This window comes from Clytia hemisphaerica, unplaced genomic scaffold (assembly GCF_902728285.1).
Source record: "Clytia hemisphaerica strain Z4C2 unplaced genomic scaffold, Clytia hemisphaerica genome assembly, whole genome shotgun sequence".
In the NCBI taxonomy this organism is placed as follows: domain Eukaryota; kingdom Metazoa; phylum Cnidaria; class Hydrozoa; order Leptothecata; family Clytiidae; genus Clytia; species Clytia hemisphaerica.
Window position 1 is genome coordinate 1,305,549 of NW_027103551.1, and position 20,228 is coordinate 1,325,776.

Here is a 20,228-nt window from a genome sequence, read left to right on the forward strand (position 1 = left end):
CCAAGGCTTTACGAGAAAGTGGCCGTAGAGTATGGAACAAACTGTAAACACCTCCGCCACTGCCTACTCCGCACCGGGCTAACTACCGTTTTCAAATTTAGACGGTAATATTAATCCTACTATTACCAATGACGAGCCGATCCTAAACCATGACAGGCGGGGAAGCTTCGATCTTCGCAAACCGAAAGTAGGTCATTCCAAACCCCGTCACATCTTCAACTGAATAACTGAACTCGATAAACTTCTTCATGATACGTTAAGTCCGTTGATGTTTGTTGCATTCAAGAACACCGTTTTGTCCATAAGGACTCAGTTGGTCAGGGTTGGGCTACCCTGCTCACAGCTAGCAATCCGTAACGACATTGTTGTGTTTTTCGAAATTTTGATGGCGTCAGCAGAAATTAGGAAATAACTTACCATAACTTACCCGAGAAGGCATCAATGGCTAAAATGTTAAGAACAAGTTAAGAACATTAAGGCTTTGGTGACTCCAAACCACCCGATTTCTTATACAAATTAAAATATGGTGAAAATAAGAACATGTTAAGGACATTTTTAGACTTAAATCTAAAAAAGTTAAGAACATCCGAAGGCTTCACAGAATTTGGACTCTTATATGATATGCTCTATCAATGATGATATTATATTCTAGTTTCTCTGATATTGTAGCAGTTTTGTAACCTCTTAAAGTGGTCAGAAAAAGACTTTTCTTCGTTACTAATAATGATTTTAACGAGTCTTACATCACACAGATCAGTCATCATAATTTTTCAAAAAGCTATTTCCGGATGAGGTATAAATCAAAAAGAAATTTTCATCAATTTAAAACGATGTTAAAGTTTGGTGACAGGAGTTGCCGTGGCTTGATTATTCTGGGGAGTTTTTGATTTTAATGATGGTGTAAAATGCTATAATGATGTAATTTGCCCAGTTCGAATAGACATTCAAGAAAGCAGGACAAACAGTTAATCCTTGCTGACTCAACTTTGAACGGAGAGTTTAATTTTGTATTTTACGAGGGTTTCTATTCCCGTATACAATACTGAGACTTAGTGCGAATATGGAAGTTTCAATTTTACAAGTTGTTCTTTTTATAAGAACACCCAAAAATTTTAAGTCTTCGAATGTTTTTAATTTTTTGAGTTTTAAGCCTAAAAATGTTCTTAATATGTTCTTATTTTGACCAGTTTTTGAGCATTTTTGGCCATTTTGCTAGGAAATCGGGTGTTTTAGAGTCTGCAAAGCTTAAAAATGTTCTTTACTTGTTCCTAACATTTTGGCCATCGAAGCCTTATGTTCTTATTATGTAATATAGTTTGTTCTTATAAAAAACGTGTAATCTGTCAAATAAACAACATTTCAACAGCTAGTATACACAAATTTCCGACCCAAAAAGTCTAGTTTTTCAACTTGAGGTATCAAATTTACTAAAATATGTATTTTCACATCGATTTTTGACCTTTTTTTTCAATTCCCAAACTGTTTGGAAAGTAAAAATTTCCCACCTAAAAAGTCATGTTTTCCAACCAGCCTTGGAAAATTGTCATTTCTACATGGGTTTTTTTTCACTTGATTTTTCAAGGGCATTGGTTTATTCTACAAAACCTATGGGTAATTTACGTTTTCCAAATCAGCTTAAAGTAATCGCTCAAATTTCCAACCTTCAATTATAAAACCAAAATTTCCAACCCAAAAATATTGAATTTCCAACCTTGGAAATCGAAAATTTTTTCCTGTGAAATACACGTATTTTTATAAGAACAATCTATATAAGAACATAAGGCCAAAATAACATCGATAGCAAATATATTGAAACTCAAAAAGTTAAGAACATCCGAAGGCTTCAAAAATTTCAGATGTTCTTATAAAGAAACGTGTAACTGTAAACACTTACAAATTTGACCCAGCCAACATTATTTTCTTTCATCCAATGTTTGTGATTTTCTATCGCAAGTGAAGAAACAGAAAGTTTTTAAAACGTGACAACGAAAGTATTCCTGCTATAATGCTTTGTACAAATTGAATGAGGTAATAGGTCATTTCACAGTCGCAAAGCGTTGTGGGTAATCAGGACCTCTGCACTAATAACGACTTACTATCGTTCCAATGTTTTGAAAAATTTTGAAGTTTTTTGCGTCTAGCCAACAGAAATCCGTTATGGAGGGGCAATCAGTCCTGATTACCCATGATCCATTTCGACTGTGAAATGGCCTATTCTTTCTCTGGGGGTGAATTGGAGTTTACAATTATTTTTTCTTGATAACTCATTTTATTTAGAGTACAATGTATAAGAATTTATAAATTTTACTACAGAAACATATTTTTTAACGTAAATAGATAAGTAAGGATTTTAATTTTTTTTTTCGTCATTTTCAAATAATTTTCATTTCCTTCCCAACTCAGAACATATTCTATTCATTGCGACTTTGATCATTCTTCGCTTCTTGTAATGATTTTCCATGCTTTAGTATTAGCTACAAAAAAGGCCTATGGGAAAGCATTTCCCAGAGGCTAGTACATAAAACAGTGTATCTGGAGTGTATCTTGTTGGAGAGATTATGCCGTGTCGAATGTGTTTTATTTTCCTAAATGTTAAATTTGTGAAGAAAAAACTTGCTGTGAGTTGTTCAGGTTTTTCATAGCTTTCTTGGAACATTCAAGCTGCCAGAAAAGGGTTTTTTGCTCAATTTTCATGGAAAAGAATTTTTTTATAAAAAATGTTCAAATGTCTGGATGAAAAAACAAACAGGGCGACATAAGGTGTTTACTGAGGTTGTAGCTTTTTATAGAAGTAATTTCTACTGTATGATAAATTTGTTTGTTTTATGAAATTATTTCCTTTTTTTTTTATTTAACAAAATTTCTAATATTTTTATTTCTATTTTGCAAAACATAATGCTAAAAATCGAATAATTGACCACCTTTCAATATTAATTTTGAGGTATTGTGATGAATGTGCATGTCAATTCGAGCTGGAAATGCAAATGTCGAGGTACCCCTTAACTTAAAGGATTATAAATTCGGCTGAAAATATGCACAGTTACTCTAAGTATATAATATAGAGTCGAGTTTCAATTTCCAGTTCTGAGCTTTGCTCTTTGGGCTTGAGAGTCAAAATTTATTCTCAACTTCAGTTGGATTAAAATCTGAGAATTTCTGTGTGTCTGTCTGTCTGTGTATGTACCAAAACTTTGGGGCAGCCTGGAGACTTCAAAAATTATCAGATTTGGCTGAAATTTGGCTGAAATTTGGCTCGCTTGTTCCTGGCCAAAGTCTGGAAATATGACTTCAATAATGAGTTTTAAAGTTAGTTTGTTTTGCTACAATTGGACCTATATAATACGATATATTGGATATTTTGTTCTTGGGGTAGTGAAGAATCTGCAATATTTGCCTTGGTTCAGGGGCAAACTTGCTCTGATTAGGGTTTATTTTGAATGTCTGATGCTTGTTTTGGGGGGGGGGGGTGAAATCCGTTATCCAGGGGTCAAAACTCACAATGTCCGGGGTATATTTCCAAAAAATGTTATATATCCTTCACTCTCAATATTCAAATTTTTTCTGGAAGAGCCCAATTGTGCATTTTTCAATATAGATCTAATTCAGAGTCTCTTTAACTCGAACTTTATAGCTCGAAAAAGTTTTATGGTCCCTTCAGTGAACAATGTCTAATAAACCTTATTTCATAACTCGAACAAATGTGTGTTCTCCGTGCGGGGGTTCGAATTATGGAGACCCCGCTGAAAAAACCCAACGGAAGAAAGATAGCTGCTGATTGATGATAAGATTTTGATTTTATAAAAGAAAGGAGAAAAAAGTTCAACGCCATGAAGAGGAGGCTTTGTAGAGCTTTGTTAGATTTTCAAAAACTTTTTATAAAACGTTGTAAACACACACGTTTTAGCATATTAATATATAGATACCAAATCATCTAAGAGAAACGTTACCATTAAAAAGAATTTTCCTGAGTCAGTAGAAATCGGTTTTCATCGGAACTATCAAAATCATTATTGTTGATCTCATCCAAATTTGTTTCACCGTTGTCACGGCAACAGTAACAACACCCAAACAAAAATGCCAATGTCAAATTCAGCAGTCCTACCATTTTGAAAATGACATTGCCTGATAACATCTCATATCCAAAACCAAATATGATTGGTCCAATGCTAAACCCAATGCACCAATAAGAAAGGAAGAAAAGTTTTTCACTTATGAGACCATCGCTATCGATCTTCAAACATCGCAATACGTTGGGATATAATAATGCTGAAAAACCAGACAGAAGTTCCAACGGTAACAGAAACCAAACCATTAGACCAGTTTCCATATAACCGAAATATAAATACCGTATAGAATCCATTGTAAATATAATGATAAAGATCTGATAAGCATCCAACCGCTGACAAAGTGACTTACGCAACATTTTCAAACAAGTTTCAGTGATTTTATGAACAGCAAAAACAGATCCAATTTGCATAAAATATGCGTTGAAGGATGCTAACCTTATGGAGATAAAGGTGTAATAAGAACCACGCGTGAATCCAGAAACGATCATTCCGGTAATGAGTAATGATTTTAAGACGAATGGACATTGGATGTCAGTTTGCCGGTTATCACTCCAAATGTTGATCGACATCGAGGATCCTTCAAAATGATTGAAATCTAAGAAATACAGTACAAATAATGCAAAAGCTGTAAAAACGATAAACATGTAGAAAACGATTTGAAAATGACCAATGGTCGGATTGCAGAAGATAACAGAATCTAAAACATATCCAACAAATATGGTGATAACAGCTGCGGAGATCTTTGTTGAAACATGATATGAAGGTTTTGAGAGCTTTTTGTGGATAGTTTCTGGATACAATAACCGGTTGTGTTCGAAATAGAAATAGTCTGTTGTGGATTGAAATAATCTGGCAGCGACAATAACAATTAATACGATTAAGAATGAAGATTCGATGTTACCCCATTCTTGAAGAACACCAAGAGATTGATCGATGATTTCTCGCATTGCAAAAGCTTGATTTGATGTTTTGTAAACGCTGCCAGGAGTATTAGGAGTTCGGTTATTACCGGATAAGAATATTTCGGATGTATTGAAACTTGTATTTGACTTTGTGATTACACAGTTGACTAAAGGATCACGATTTTTAACCCATAGTAACGGAACATAAGCCACAAGCCAAGATCCTATCGATACTAACATTACACTATGCTTAATTTGTGCCTGTCTTACAATAGCGGTCCATATACACGACGATAAGCATGATGTTAAAAACATTAACGTGTAGACGGTACCAATTTGTGAATATGAAAGTCCACGGTGATGTAATATGATGGATAAGAATGGAAACAATGCTGAAAATGAGCTGTGTAAGAGGAAATAAAACAATGAAAGTCCACCAAAGAGACCATCTTGCTCTTCTTCGTAAATTGAAGTTAAATTGTTGACGTCACTTTCGCTTTCGTTTTCAGAGAAATCTTCTTGGGTTTTAACTTGTCTGAATATGGCATTGTAAGGGGGTGGGTTGTTTGATGCCATCGTCTGTAATGCTTGTAGGCTAAAGGTGAAAAATTTAAACTTTGATATAATATGTGATACCAAAAGCATGATAGTAGTTTAAATCAGTGAACACTGTGTACAAGTTGTTGGGTTGGATTAAAGTGAAGCGATTGATATAGTAGTTTATGATTCTTTACATGATATAAAATCTAAGACATCTGATATCTACAGTGTTCAGTGAGAGAAGGGTCGAGCTAATCTCGATCTCCCCGTAAAATATAAAATAACAATAGAAAACAAAGTCGATATAATCTATTCCGCCTCATCCGCCCGACGGCTCATTCCGATTATCGTGAAACTGTAAGCGCGCGAAAAGCACGCAGATTATGTAATAGATGTAAGAATCTTTACACTCCCGAAGAAGAAGTTTTGGATCGCAACGATCTCAAGTTATAAGTCTTTGCTAATGGATTCAATTTTGTTTTACTGTTTGACAATTGTTGTTCATTGGACGTTTTTCTTGTTGTATGTACTGGTTTACATGTCGATGGACCAGTAGAAATTGTTCGTAAATCTCTTTTTGGAGTGCGTGGAAGTGCAATCAATTCATCTTGATTATATTGATAACAATCTGATAAACCAGAGGCGACAGGAATGAGCGGATCAGAGACGACAGGAACTGACGGACCAGAGACGACAGGAACTGATAGACCAGAGACGGCAGGAACTGACGGACCAGAGACGACAGGAACTGACGGACCAGAGACGACAGGAACTGACGGACCAGAGACGACAGGAACTGATAGACCAGAGACGACAGGAACTGATAGACCAGAGACGGCAGGAACTGACGAACCAGAGACGGCAGGAACTGACGGACCAGAGACGACAGGAACTGACGGACCAGAGACGATAGGAACAGGAACTGATAGACCAGAGACGGCAGGAACTGACGAACCAGAGACGGCAGGAACTGACGGACCAGAGACGGCAGGAACTGACGGACCAGAGACGACAGGAACTGACGGACCAGAGACGACAGGAACTGACGGACCAGAGACGACAGGAACTGACGGACCAGAGACGACAGGAACTGATAGACCAGAGACGGCAGGAACTGACGGACCAGAGACGACAGGAACTGATAGACCAGAGACGACAGGAACTGATGGACCAGAAGTGGCAACAATTGAAGGTTCAAAAGAGGCAACAATTGATGGTTTAGAAGAGATAGATGTGTGATGTTTAGGAGAAAAAACTAAATTTTGAACAACAGCCGGTATAATTGGCTGGGATTCCTTCTCTACACTGACATGATTCTTAGATTGTTGCATTTCATTTGGTAATCCTGTTGATGTTTCTTGTCCTGAAAAATGAAAAGAATCCCACCCATGGACCTCTAGGGGGTACAGCAGTTCAAGAGGACGTTTGACCTTATGTTTGCCTTCAATGCCAAAACTAATCAAGGCTCCTCGAACAACATTTTTCCTTCCAAAAATTAAATTTTCAATCTTACCCACATTCCATAGTTGTCTCTTTTTGTTTTCATCCTTAACCAAAACTAAAGACCCAACTTTTGGGGTTTCGAATTTCTTGACTTTCTTGTGATGTACTCTCAACTCTGTGAGGTATTCTCGGTACCATCTTTCCCGCGCATCTTCAAAACATTTTTTGACGTGTTGATAGCTTTCTTCCAACGTTTTCACGACTTGTCCGGTTGGGAGGCTGATGATTCTTTTCCCACAAATCAAATGTGATGGTGTCAGGCATTCGATCTCATCATCGGCACCAACATACGTCAACGGTCTACAGTTCAACACGGCTTCAATTTCAGTCAAAATGGTGTGCAACCCTTCAAAAGAGACATTCACTTTACCCAAAGTTTTCTTCAAAGATGATTTTGTCAACTTGACCATCCTCTCCCAAAAGCCTCCCCACCAAGGAGATTTTTCGAGAATGAAGTGCCAGGTGATCTTCAAAGATGAAAAATAGTCAAGGACCTCGGATTCCTTCGACAACTTTAAGAGGTATTTATCAGCTGCCTTGAACGTTTTGGCATTGTCTGATACAATGAAAGAAGGAATACCTCGTCGAGCACAGAACCTCCGAAAAGAGTTGAGAAAGCAGTCAGTCGTCATATCATTCACAAGCTCAAGATGGACTGCGCGAGTAGTTGCACACGTGAAGAGAGCGACCCAGACTTTCTTTTCTACAGAAGTGGAAGATGATTTCTCAACAACATACAGTGGACCAAGATAATCTAAGCCGACGTGTTCAAAACCAGTGACATTTTTATCAATTCGAAACTCAGGAAGCAACCCTTCAATGGTTGAAAACGACTTTGAGTTGAGTTTCTTGCAGACGATGCAATTCTTCAAGATTTTCTTCACGAATTGACGACCTTGCGGAATCCAAAATCTAGATCTGACTTCAGCTAGAGTTGCTGCGACACCTGAATGTTTGACCTTTTGATGAGCCCGCAGAATGATCAACGCTGAGACATGACTGTCACGTGGGATGAGGATGCGGTTGCAAGATGAAGCTTCTTCGAGTCTACCTACAGTTTCCAAAAGACCATCTACATTCAACCTGACGCTAAGAGAACGTTCCAGCTCCTTCAAACGGTCGTCAGAGAGTTGATTTTGAACTTGATGTAGAACGTCAAGTTCAGCCTTTTTCAATTCATCGACAGTGAGTGGACCTTTTCTTAATTGTCCCAGAGAAAAGCGAGAACCGTGGTAAACCTCAAAGTTGTGGCAAAAGCGAATAGCCCAAGCGACTGACCGAATAAGTGACTTGAATTCACTGAAACGTTGAAATTCTATCAGTTGGACAGTGGTTACTCTTGCCAGCAATACCTTACTTACTTTTACTTCCTTCATTGCTTTCTCTTTCACCGACATATCCACCTCAAGTTTCTGTTTAGGCCAGTGTTCTGGATCTTTAGAAAGCCATTCTGGACCTCGAAACCACAGACCTTCTTCGAACTCTTCCTTTGATGACACACCTCGACTTGTCATGTCTGATGGATTTTCTTTGCCTGGACAATGTCTCCAAATTCCTTCCTGTGTATGTTTCTTGATTTTCTTCACCCTGTTACGGACAAACTGCTTCAACTCCTTGCCACTGTCCAACCAATAGAGTACCACCATTGAATCAGTCCAACAGTGGATACTATCGACATTCACCATAGTTGACATGGCCTGTTCAACTCTCTGAATGAGGACACTAAGAATGTAAGCACCAAGGAGCTCAAGACGAGGGATTGAGGTTTCTTTTAGAGGAGAGACTCTTGTTTTGCTCGTGACTGTGACTGCTCTTCTAGAAGATTTTTCGACAACATAAACGACAGCTCCGTAAGCCACAGCACTGGCATCACTGAAACTATGGAGTTCTATGGGAGATTCTCTACTGAAGGAATCAAGCCCAAAGAAATAGAAGCGTTGAATCTTGACAGAACCAATTTCAATCAAAAGATTTAGCCAGTCTTTCCACTCATCTTGGAGATCTTTCTCAACAACCTTATCCCAGTCGGAGCTGGACTTGTGAATCTTCTGGAGAAGAACTTTGGCTGTTATAAAAACAGGTGAAAGAAGACCGAGAGGGTCAAAGAGTTGAGCCACTACCGAAACAACACTTCTCTTGGTCACAACCATATCAAGAAATTTCGAAGCAAATTCATGTAAAGAAAAGAAGAAAACGTCAGATCTTGGATTCCAAGGAATACCGAGAACCTTGCAGTCATCACTACCCAATGTTTCACCCTCCTTCACCATCTTCTCTGACACTGCAGATGAGCTCGTTTTCCATTTACGAAGGTTGAACTGGCCTTCCTCCATGAGTTTCTTCGAGTCTTTAAAGAATTGAAATGCAGCCTCTTCGTCAAACTCACCGGTGCATAGATCATCAACATACAAGGAGTTTGTGATACCCTCAACGAGGGACCGATATTTCGAGTTATTTCCTTTCTGTTTCTCTAGGTGATTTTGAACAGTAGCAGTAAGAATAAAGGGGCTTGCATTCAATCCCATTAAAACTCTTTTTTGACGGTAAGTGACAAGTTTGTTGTTATCCTTTGGGTCAAACCAAACAAACCTCAGAACGTCGCGATCTTCGGGTCGAACACTGATCATATGGAAAGCCTTCTCAATATCACTAACAAGTGCGATTGGAAAAAGACGGAAACGTAAAAGAATATCAAAAAGCTCAGGATTTAAAGATGGACCAGTTTCTAAACACTGATTTAGAGAAGGATTGTCATTCGATTGACAGGAGGCATCAAACACAATTCTCATTTTTGTTGTTTCTCGTTCCTCACGAATGACACAATGATGTGGAAGATAATGTGTCCAGCCTTGCTTTCCATGGTCTTTTGTGTCAACTTTTTCGATGATATTTTGTTCAAGCTGATCTTCAAAATATTGGTTGTATTGTGCTTTGAGGTCAGGGTTATGATTGAATTTCTTCTTCAGTCCAAAAAGACGTTGTTTGGCAACAAAAAAGTTATCCTGGAGATCAGGATGTACATCCTTTCGTGGAAGAGGAACCTCGTATCTCTCTCCGTTATGGACAATGGAGTCTTTGAATTCTTTCGTCATTACCTCATCTTCAATCGACTCATCAACAATACCCATCGATTCAAGTTCCCAGAAGCGAGAAAGACGTTCGTCAATAGAAGGAGTTTGGGAAGAGAGAAGAAGGGAGTTAGAGAAGGAGGAGGATGTACCCTCTATTGGACCACTAACTAACCATCCAAACACAGATTTAGTTGCAACGGGTCCAGAAGAACGACGTACGGTTTCTCCACTAACAAAGCGATGGTACTGATCAACCCCTATCAACACACAAATCTCCTCTTGTGGTGTAGTAAAGTCATCTGCAAGATCGAGAGAAGCTAAATGTTCATGATGTTGAAATTCTACAGAAGGATTTAAGGGAGAAGATGTTATCGTCGGAACAACTAAAGCAGAGAGAGGAAAAGAACCACCACCAAAACGACTCTTTAAATTTAAAGCAGTCATGTCATACTCCTTCGAGCCTTTAGACGACCCACCAAAACCTGAGATGACCATCTTGTGTTTGCCAAGACTGGGTAGTTTCAATTTGTCCTTGATACTTTTGGTGATATAGCTGTCATTTGATCCCATGTCGAATACAATACGTACTTTACTTACTTGGTTGTTGTCGTTAGGGTGGTAGACCTTTACTTTCGCTGTCTGTAAGAGTGTCAACTTTTTTGCCCTTGCAATCAGCCCAGTCGAAGGCGTTCCCTGACACAGACTTTCATGATGTTTCTCCTCACAATTTCTGCAACTCCTTTTCGTACATTCTTTCAAGCCATGGTTCTTTGCTAGACAGTTGAAACAGAGGTGATTGCGTTTCACATATTTCCATCGGGTATTTACGTCTTGAACGATATCACATTTTGCAGAGCTATGTTCACCTCGACAATATGAACACCTGATCTTGTTGTCTTGTCTTCCGGTGGGATTAAGCAAATTTCGGGAGCTGCCACCTCCACCACCATTTTGACTACCTTCACTACCCTTGTTGCCTTTACCACTACCCTTGTCTGCTGGGGGTTCCTTTGACTTTGAGGATTTGGAGACTGCTTCGCATTTCTCACGTGCCTCTAGCTCTTGTTTGAAGCATTTTAAGAGGACTTCGAATGTCCAATTTTCTGAAGAAAATTGCCTTAAAATGATCAAACGAATGTCTTCAGGAACCTTGCTCATAATGACAGGGACGAGTAAGCAGCCATACTGATCAGGTTTTATCCCAAGTGATTGTAATCCTCTGACGTTGATTTCGATCTTGTCATAAACTGCACGGAGTTGTTTGACATCAGTACCTGCTTTAACTGGCAGAATCTGCAAAAGCGTGTCCATATGATGGGTGATCACGACTTGTTTGCTTCCGAAACGATCAGACAAAAGAGACACAGCTTCCTTGTAATTCTTATCAGAAAGTTCTAACCCAGAGATAGCCATGGCAGCTCTTCCTTCTAAGAGGCCCTTCAAAAAATTGAACTTTTGGACGTCTTCGATGTACGAATGTTTCCCTACAGCAGCTTGGAAAGAATCCCAAAAAGATCTCCACTGACTTGGATTTCCACTAAACTTTTTAATTTCAAGTTTTGGCAACTTCACAGAAATTGGAACCTTGTGTTCATGAGATGAGATAGAGGTGTTGGAAGCTTTTGATTTCAACGAATCTAACAGATTGGTGACAGAACCCGTGGTAACGTCGATTTTTGCTTGCAGTTGGGAAGACTCTCCGTACGCATGGTCGTAATCATCGTCACTTTCAAGAAGGTTTAAATATTCCATATCCAATGCTAAGAATTCAGACTTCAAATCGACGAGAGAATCCCTTAAGGTTTTCAGAGCTCCAAGGACTGTCACTTGTTTTGACTCTTCAAGTTGATCTAGCTGCGAAAGATGTTTCTCGATGTCATCGATGTAGTGATGACAAGTCGATTTCTTACCATTTCGTTTTCGACGAGCGAGTCTCAATGTCTTGTCATCTTCAGTTTCAGACATGATACAATATTTGAATAGATAAGACAGTTATGGTATGTTCACACAACAAAAATGTGAAAAAATGAAGTTTTTTGGCCTTGTCCACACGACAATCCAAAGACGTCTCCACGAGACAAAAAGAGAAATGAATTTTATGGCTTTGTCTACACGACAATCCAAAAGACGTCTCCACGAGACAAAAAAGGGAAGAATGAAATGTTATGGCCTTGTCCACACGACAATCCAAATGAGGTCTCCACGAGACAAAAAGAGAAATGAATTTTATGGCCTTGTCTTCACGACAATCCAGAGACGTCTCCACGAGACAAAAAAGAAATGAATTTTATGGCCTTGTCTTCACGACAATCCAAAAGACGTCTCCACGAGACAGAAAAAACACAAAGTTGTAGGAAAATTCAGATTCATTTAGAACACTCACAGTAAATTGATCCAATTAAATAAATTGAGAGATCAAAAGGAGAAAGGTGGTTCACAATTTTCACTTCTTTTAAACAAAGGAAAAGAGAAGAAAATCAATCACAATATCCTTTTGTTAAAGAATCTCTGAAAATTATTTTAGAAATCCTTGAGAGAATTTTGTTGATAAGAGAGAGGGAAAAATGTTTTGTGAAAGAGAAAGACCTTCAGACAAATTATTTGAATGTTTTGAATTATTTCAGAGTCTAATTTCAAAACCAGTGACCCGAAGATACTCACAAAGAGGTGTCGAGCGACTCTCACTACAATCAACTGAGCCAGACAGAACAAACACCGATAGAAGGAAACATTTTGCAACAATTTTGGGGGTTTCTTGAGCAAATAGGTTTAATAAACTATCAAGAACAAAAATAGATGGAATGCACCCTCCCAAATGATTATCCATAGATGGATGTCATAAATAAAAAGGGAAACAATAAAATGCCTTGCTGAAAAACAGCGTAAATACAAAGTATCCCCCTTGAACTGCTGTAAAAAAGGAGTGAGGACTGTAATTTAGAAAATACTTACCATATTAGTGATGTTTTGTTCGGTGGACCATGTACAAATTGTTGGGTTGGATTAAAGTGAAGCGATTGATATAGTAGTTTATGATTCTTTACATGATATAAAATCTAAGACATCTGATATCTACAGTGTTCAGTGAGAGAAGGGTCGAGCTAATCTCGATCTCCCCGTAAAATATAAAATAACAATAGAAAACAAAGTCGATATAATCTATTCCGCCTCATCCGCCCGACGGCTCATTCCGATTATCATGAAACTGTAAGCGCGCGAAAAGCACGCAGATTATGTAATAGATGTAAGAATCTTTACACACTGTAATTTAACTCCTTAATGATAAATTTTGTCTGTTCAACCCCCGGGGGGGGGGGTACTTAGGCAAAAATGGATGATGAGTACTGTATGTGCGGACGGTAAGGATCGGTTTTTCACCTTTCAAAGTCTCTCCAAGGGTCGGAAAATCAGAAAGTTTTAAATTAGTCTCTCTAAGGGTCGGAAAATTCAGTATTTTTAGGAAATTTTTTGATTTCCAGAGAAAAAATTGTAATAAAGTCTCTCTAAGGGTATGACTTTTTTGAAAAATCGAAAAAAAAAATCAAAAAGTCTCTCTAAGGGTCACCTTTTCAGCAAAAATCAGTCTCTCTAAGGGTCGATTTTGGAGTTTCCGTCCGCACATACCCCTCATTCGCCAACCCTAGTACCCCCCCCCCGGGGTTCAACCAAGCAAAACTGTTGATTCAGTCAAAACATAGTTTCCCCTTCCCTGAAGTGACTATTTTGAAAAGTTACCATAAAAACACTTTAAACCATAATCAAAAATATGTTATAAGAAGGTCAAGAAGTGAGAATGAAAAAAAGTAGAAGAACAAAAAATTCTTCCTCTACTGAAAAACTTGCACGCAAAATATGGAGAAAACAATCATACCACTTTTATCTTCCCATGCTTGAAAACAGCTTCAGCTTCATTCAGGCAACAACAACACTGTTAAATTTCATTTCTGCGACCTAGTTTGTCCCATTTCAGTTCAATAAGTTCAATATTAGGTCAAATGTAATAACATTGCACCAATTTGATTTCTTCATTTGCGTTAACAAAAGCCATACAACAGTTTCCATGGTATAATGTGAAAATTTCGTCCATGGTATTTACTCAGGTTTTTCATTATTGTTCCTTTATCTTATTTTTTCGCGTGATTCATATTTTGTAAATCTTCTTTTTGCATTGTATAGGAGTCTAATAAATATGATTTTCACTTTAATGCTAAAATTTTCATCTTCCATTAAAAAAAACTGCACAGTGAAAAACTTTCTCCACGTACCTCATATGTGATTTTCAACTGTAGTCTCGGTTTCTTTAAAAGGACGAAATTAATCAGCTTTGTTGTTCGCGCCCGACCGCCATGATTGTTCTGAAAAAAGGGCAAACAGTAATATTAGTGAGGGTTCAATCAATCCAAACTCGATTCGTCACTTTGGATGACACAAGTAATAGAGTGAGAGAAAACACTACCTTTGACAGTGGTCTTCGAAGGCTATATTCCACATCACTATTCTTTTCACACTATATACTGTATCCTACCTCGAAGTTAAAAAAGCAAAACTAAAAAAAAATTGACACCTAAACTTTTTCACACTTTCAGCATGATGACATTTCTGACAGTAAGGTGTCACAAAATTGACATAATTATTTCCAATACAAATTAATTTTTTATGTCAAATTTATTGTGTAAACCGTAATTTATTGAATATATAGGATAAATAAGCATTTTAGATTCAGGAAACTTTTTTCTAAAGCCTTTCTTAGAATAAAATAGCTATTTATAAGAACAAAGGGACTTTTCGGTTTTGCTCACTCTGGGCATGATGAGTGAAGTCATCGAAAAACTTTCTGTCAAAAGTTACTCTTAGTTTTCAAATAAACGCCCCCCCCCCGCTTGTTAATTTTTCGAAAGTTTTCCAACCCCCGGACCTTATTAGGACCCCCTCCCCCGTTTATTAATTTTTAAGAATTTTTTCAGCTTTCAAAGAGAAGGTCCCTTAGGCGAGACCAATTTAAATTGTTGTTCTACGGGCAGATCATTAGAAAAATATGGGTCGGTCGGTAAAATAAAAGTAATTTTTTCTATCAGGGTTAGGTAAGGTACTGAAAATCACAATAAAATTTTAGTGTATGGAATGCTTGATTTTCTAAATTTTTTAATTTCTTGAAATAATTTTCAGTTTTATTCAAATTTAATTTTTAAAAATAACTAGTGTGTAAAATATATTGTAGTGGAAATTCAATATTATTTTTTTTTTGATTTAGCAAAAATAGGGTCTGTCGGGCCCGTAGAACAACAAATTAAATTGGTCTCGCCTATATTCTGCTAAATATCCTGATTTTAGCTTATATAGGTATTATCTTTTTGGGGGGTTTTCGTAATTACAATTTCCAACCCCCACCCCCGACAATTAGGTCCCCTGTTCTTCAAAATTTTGAAAATTTTCCACCCCCTCCGTTTATTCGGAACCTAAGAGTACCTTATATGACAAGGATCTTGTGACCTACTAGATCAAAAGTTAAGGGGTGGTACAGGAACAGCCCCCCCTAGTTTTGAACCCCCCCCCTAAAAGCCTAGTATATGAATAGGTTAAAGAAACTTGAAAGATCAAGTTATAGACTTAAAAATGTAGTTGCAGATATGGGTAGCAGGGCCGGCGAAACTGGGGGGGCCGGGGGGGGGGCCATGGCCCCCCACTTTTTTGCTAAGAAAAAAAAACCAACCAACCATGGTGGCGCCTCCTTTAGACACTTACTATTTGGCCCCTCCACTTTCAAAATTGATTCGCCGGCCCTGGGTAGTAATCAGATACTAGTTTCTTAAAGATACTTGGCCCTGCCATTATTTTCCCAACCTTTTGAACCATTGAACAGATTATTTTCCAAATTTTAAGTACCACCTTAAAGCAAAAAAACTTAGTAGGAATTAGTGGATGGACGAAAAGAATATCCATGACGAAAATTTATTTGATGGTTGTATGATATTTTTGCGCGAAAATCTTTATTACACAACCTAAAACATTTTTTGAGGCCTAAATTAGGCATAAAATGTTTTTTTGGCATTTTTTGGGTAAAATTTCTTTCCGCCAGAATTTCTTCTTTTAAGGTAGATATTAATGAAACAGATTCTGGTTGTATAACACCGTCATAACATTTGTGTGACGTAATAGAAAAAGAACATCAGCTAGGTATGAAGTTTTATTTCACTAAATTCAAACGTCTACAAGTGACGACAGTAGACGCGCAAATAGCAATAAAGGCCAAAACGGAAAGTGTTTAACGTATGATTATCATATTTTCTTGTAAGAAAGTGTAAGCCTTATTTCCTAGCGAAACTAATTAAATCTATTCAATCATGAGTTAACGGCTATTCGCAAACCCAAAAAATGAAAAATTTGGTTTGTGGAAAGGTACTGGCTAACTTAATTCTACATCAAAAACAGAACCAGAATCCCTATTAGAGTCAGAACAGCAAAATGATATAGGGAGCTGTTGTTACAGTCGACTCTCGCTAATAGACGATATCGGCTTAACGAAATTCTCCCCGAATGATTACCCATGATGCATTGCGCAAAAAAATTCAGTAAGTCAATATAGTCCGTGAATTTTTTGGCGCAATGCATCATGGGTAATCATTCGGGGAGAATTCGTTAAGCCGATATCGTCTATTCGAGCTCAAACGGGGAATTTTGTTCGAATTATAGAAAGATTCGAATAAGCGCGAGTCTACTGTTTTAATGGCAAACCAGGGGAATGTAAAGTCGGAATTCCAAGTGATTTAAAATTTGCATTATAAAGTAGTTCTGTCGGTTCTACTATCTAAAGAAAATTTACCTTAAATTGTCGAAATTGGTATCTAGAAATCGAACACATTCAGGTGCCAATAGTCGGTTAACACAATTAGCATTCATCAATTAAAATTATAAGTTCCTATAAAATGATGTTTCTATTAAAAAACACAAAAACATTTTATAAGTACATTTCTTATTTTGATAGCATCCTGTCTAGTTATGAAAGCTTTTGTCTTTTGACGTCCTGACTTAAATTTTCCTCAAATCCAAAAAACGTAAAGCTATCACGACAATTGAGGAAAATGTGACGTCATAGCTCATAGTTTGAGAGGCAATATAAAGCATCGGACAATCAGATCTACATGAACATTTCTTTCAAATTGAAACTTGTTGTAAACAGTTACAGTTCTATTGCAATGGATGATTTGATTTGTTGGCTTTGGCGAAGAGGAGAAAAGAGCTTTTCTAACCTTTCTCATTCGCTTTTTCAGTCTGGTACCGAACCCAAGATTTCCACCACACCATTATCACTTTTCTTTTACCACCCCTGTTTCGCTTGCCATACTAATATATACTCTGTTACTTTCCTTTACTAATGGGATGTAAGTAATACCACAACTTCTATAATCCCTGTCTCACTAAACCTTCGGGATTATTTTACCTGAGAAGGGATGCGGAACCTCTCTAACACCCCTGTCTCACTAAATCTTTTAGAATGCATTGCTCGTGGGAGGAGATGGTGAAGTATTATACTTTTCTAACACCCCCGTCTCTTTAAAACTTTTTAGAATGCATTGCTCGTGAGGGATGTGAAATGAAGTATCATACCTTTCTAAGACCCCTGTCACACCAAACTTTTTAGAGTGCATTGCTCGTGAGAGGAGATGTGAAATGAAGTATCATACCGTTCTAACACCCCTGTCTCACTGTGTTTTTTAGAATGCATTGCTCGTCCGTGAGAGAAGATGTAGGGTAAAGTTCCATACCTTTCTAGCACCCCTGTTTCATTAAACTTTTTAGAATGCATTGCTCGTGAGAGGAGATGTGAAATGAAGTGTCATACCATTCTAACACCCCTGTCTCACTGTGTTTTTTAGAATGCATTGCTCGTCCGTGAGAGAAGATGTAGGGTAAAGTACCATACCTTTCTAGCACCCCTGTTTCATTAAACTTTTTAGAATACATTGCTAGTAGAAGGAGCACCATACCTTTCTAGCACCCCTATCTTGCTGTGTTTTTTAGAATGCATTGCTCCACCCCTGTCTCATAGCCCCATTGAAACTTTTTTCCTGAGTAAGTGGGGATAAAAATTCCTATTTAAATCCCAATGGGGATAGGAATTCTATTGAAATCCCAATGGGGATAGGAATTCTATTGTTCAAAGGTTAGAAAAGCCAGTGGGGATGGTTTGGAATGCAATTTTTAAACATTTATTTTAGAGTTGGGATGAAATATAAGTCAATTTTCCAGTTGGGCTAAAATTCCAGAGTATTTTCCTACCGGAGACGACATTTTTTCCAGATTTTCAAGTGGGGCTGGGGTCCCAGTGGGTCTGTGACACAGGGGTGTACTAATATATACTCTGTCGCTTTCCTTTACTAATGAGAAGGGATGTAATATCATAACTTCTATAATCCCTGTATCAATTCAGGATTGTTTTACCTGAGAAGGTTGGCAAACGATATCATCCACCAGGATGCATCCTCTCTTATTTTCTACCTATTTTCTACTTTCCTATCTTCTATCCTGATTTTCTGACTTTCTCTAGTGTTTCTAATTGTTTTCTAAGTATTTTTCTGAAATTTGCCCGTACCGGTGAAATAGGTCTCCGACCCCGGCTCGAACCACCAAATACAAGCAACCTTGGTTTACAAACCCAATGACTAACCGCTAGCGCCAACGAGACACGGCAGAATGCTGTCATTCACAAATACTTATAGTGTGTAATTTACAGACCTTTATTAAGAAAGCTCCCAACCCTACCGGTGCCCCTACAAGGATCCCTACGGGATCCTAAGTTAGGTCACAGGGTACGGATGCCCCTAAGAAGGCCTTCGGCCTTATATTGTGACTCTCGAGCTCCAACCCTAACCCTAACTGATAATAACCGAGCCCCCGTCTAGGTCCGTAGATTGAAAAATTTCACTTGCATCCTGGTGGATGATATCGTCTGCCAACCACCTGAGAAGGGGTGCGGAACCTCTCTAACGGCCCTGTCTCACTAAATCTTTTAAAATGCATTGCTCGTGGGAGGAGATGTAGGGTGAAGTATCATACTGTTCCAACACCCCTGTCTCGCTAGGCTTTTTAGAATGCATTGCTCGTGAGAGGAGATGTGAAATGAAGTATCATACCTTCTAACACCCCTGTCTCACTAAATCCTTTAGAGCGCATTGCTCGTGGGAGGAGATGTAGGGTGAAGTATCATACCTTTCTAACTTTGTAACACCTCTGTCTCGCTGTTTTTTAGAATGAATGCATTGCTCGTGAGAGGGTGAGAGGAGATTTAGAATGAAGTATCATACCTTTCTAACACCCCTGTCACACCAAACTTTTTAAGCCTTTTAGATTATTTTACCATTACACGCTTTTTTATTAGAACACCTAAAATTTGGCTGAGCCTGGATGTGCTTATTTTTTTAGCAATTTTCAGCCTATAATGTTCTTAAATGCGTTCTTAATTTTTCAGACTACTCTAAATCGACAATATCATGCAAAATAAAGAGCACTAAAAATTGGTAAAATTTGGACAATATTTGACTCTCGATTTTAAAAAATCCATCCCTAAGTTCGGTTAAAACTGCTTGAAAAGAGGAACACATTGTAGTTTCTTGTTATTTTTTTTCAAACTGAGGCTGGACATGTTCTTACGATGTTCTTAATTTTTCGACGAATCAGCCTAATTGTTCTTATAAACTGGGCTCTAATAAAAAAAAACGTGTAGTAAGGAATATGACTTGAAGGACAATCTCCGCAATGCCAACTCTTCAACTTGAGTGCGAAGTTTTAATTCTACGATTCTAAAATCTGGACGACTTTGGGACAAACGTCGAGTTAATTTTTCTTGTTCCCGTATATCTACTGATCCTAAAAATTTTACTTGGCGTCCGAAAATTTATTTGACGGACATGACCGGTAGTAATTTGTCAAATGATGACGTCAACCCCAAAAGTGAAAATTTGATTTCAGCATATAATAATGATATATATACTATTCGACGCATTTTTCGATATAGATTCTAAATCACATCAGTCTCAATAGGTAAAATTTTAGATTTCAAAAGTTATGACTTAAATTTGACATGTGATTTTGGTCAATCATGACCCTCTCACCCCCTAAAAATGTCAAATTCCAACGTCATCAAATCG

At 37.8% G+C, this 20,228-nt stretch overlaps 2 protein-coding genes across 2 annotated transcripts; both read right to left on the reverse strand.

The window, feature by feature from the left end:
* Window positions 1–3,934: 3,934 nt before the first annotated feature.
* Window positions 3,935–14,046, reverse strand: LOC136800209 (major facilitator superfamily domain-containing protein 6-like). The gene is made up of 2 exons (XM_067056829.1): window positions 13,955–14,046; window positions 3,935–5,564 (listed from the first exon to the last, which is right to left on the reverse strand). Exon 2 carries the CDS (start codon window positions 5,543–5,545, stop codon window positions 3,950–3,952), a length of 1,596 nt encoding a protein of 531 aa, XP_066912930.1. The 5' UTR covers window positions 5,546–5,564; window positions 13,955–14,046; the 3' UTR covers window positions 3,935–3,949.
* On the reverse strand, window positions 5,814–12,147 carry LOC136800207 (uncharacterized). The gene has a single exon (XM_067056827.1). The coding sequence runs from the start codon at window positions 12,046–12,048 to the stop codon at window positions 5,914–5,916; it is 6,135 nt and encodes a 2,044-aa protein (XP_066912928.1). The 5' UTR covers window positions 12,049–12,147; the 3' UTR covers window positions 5,814–5,913.
* Window positions 14,047–20,228: the final 6,182 nt, after the last annotated feature.

Bases quoted from the DNA above. Each gene is read 5' to 3' on its own strand.
- LOC136800209 (XM_067056829.1), bottom strand. From the start codon at position 5,545: ATGGCATCAAACAACCCACCCCCTTACAATGCCATATTCAGACAAGTT.
- LOC136800207 (XM_067056827.1), bottom strand. From the start codon at position 12,048: ATGTCTGAAACTGAAGATGACAAGACATTGAGACTCGCTCGTCGAAAA.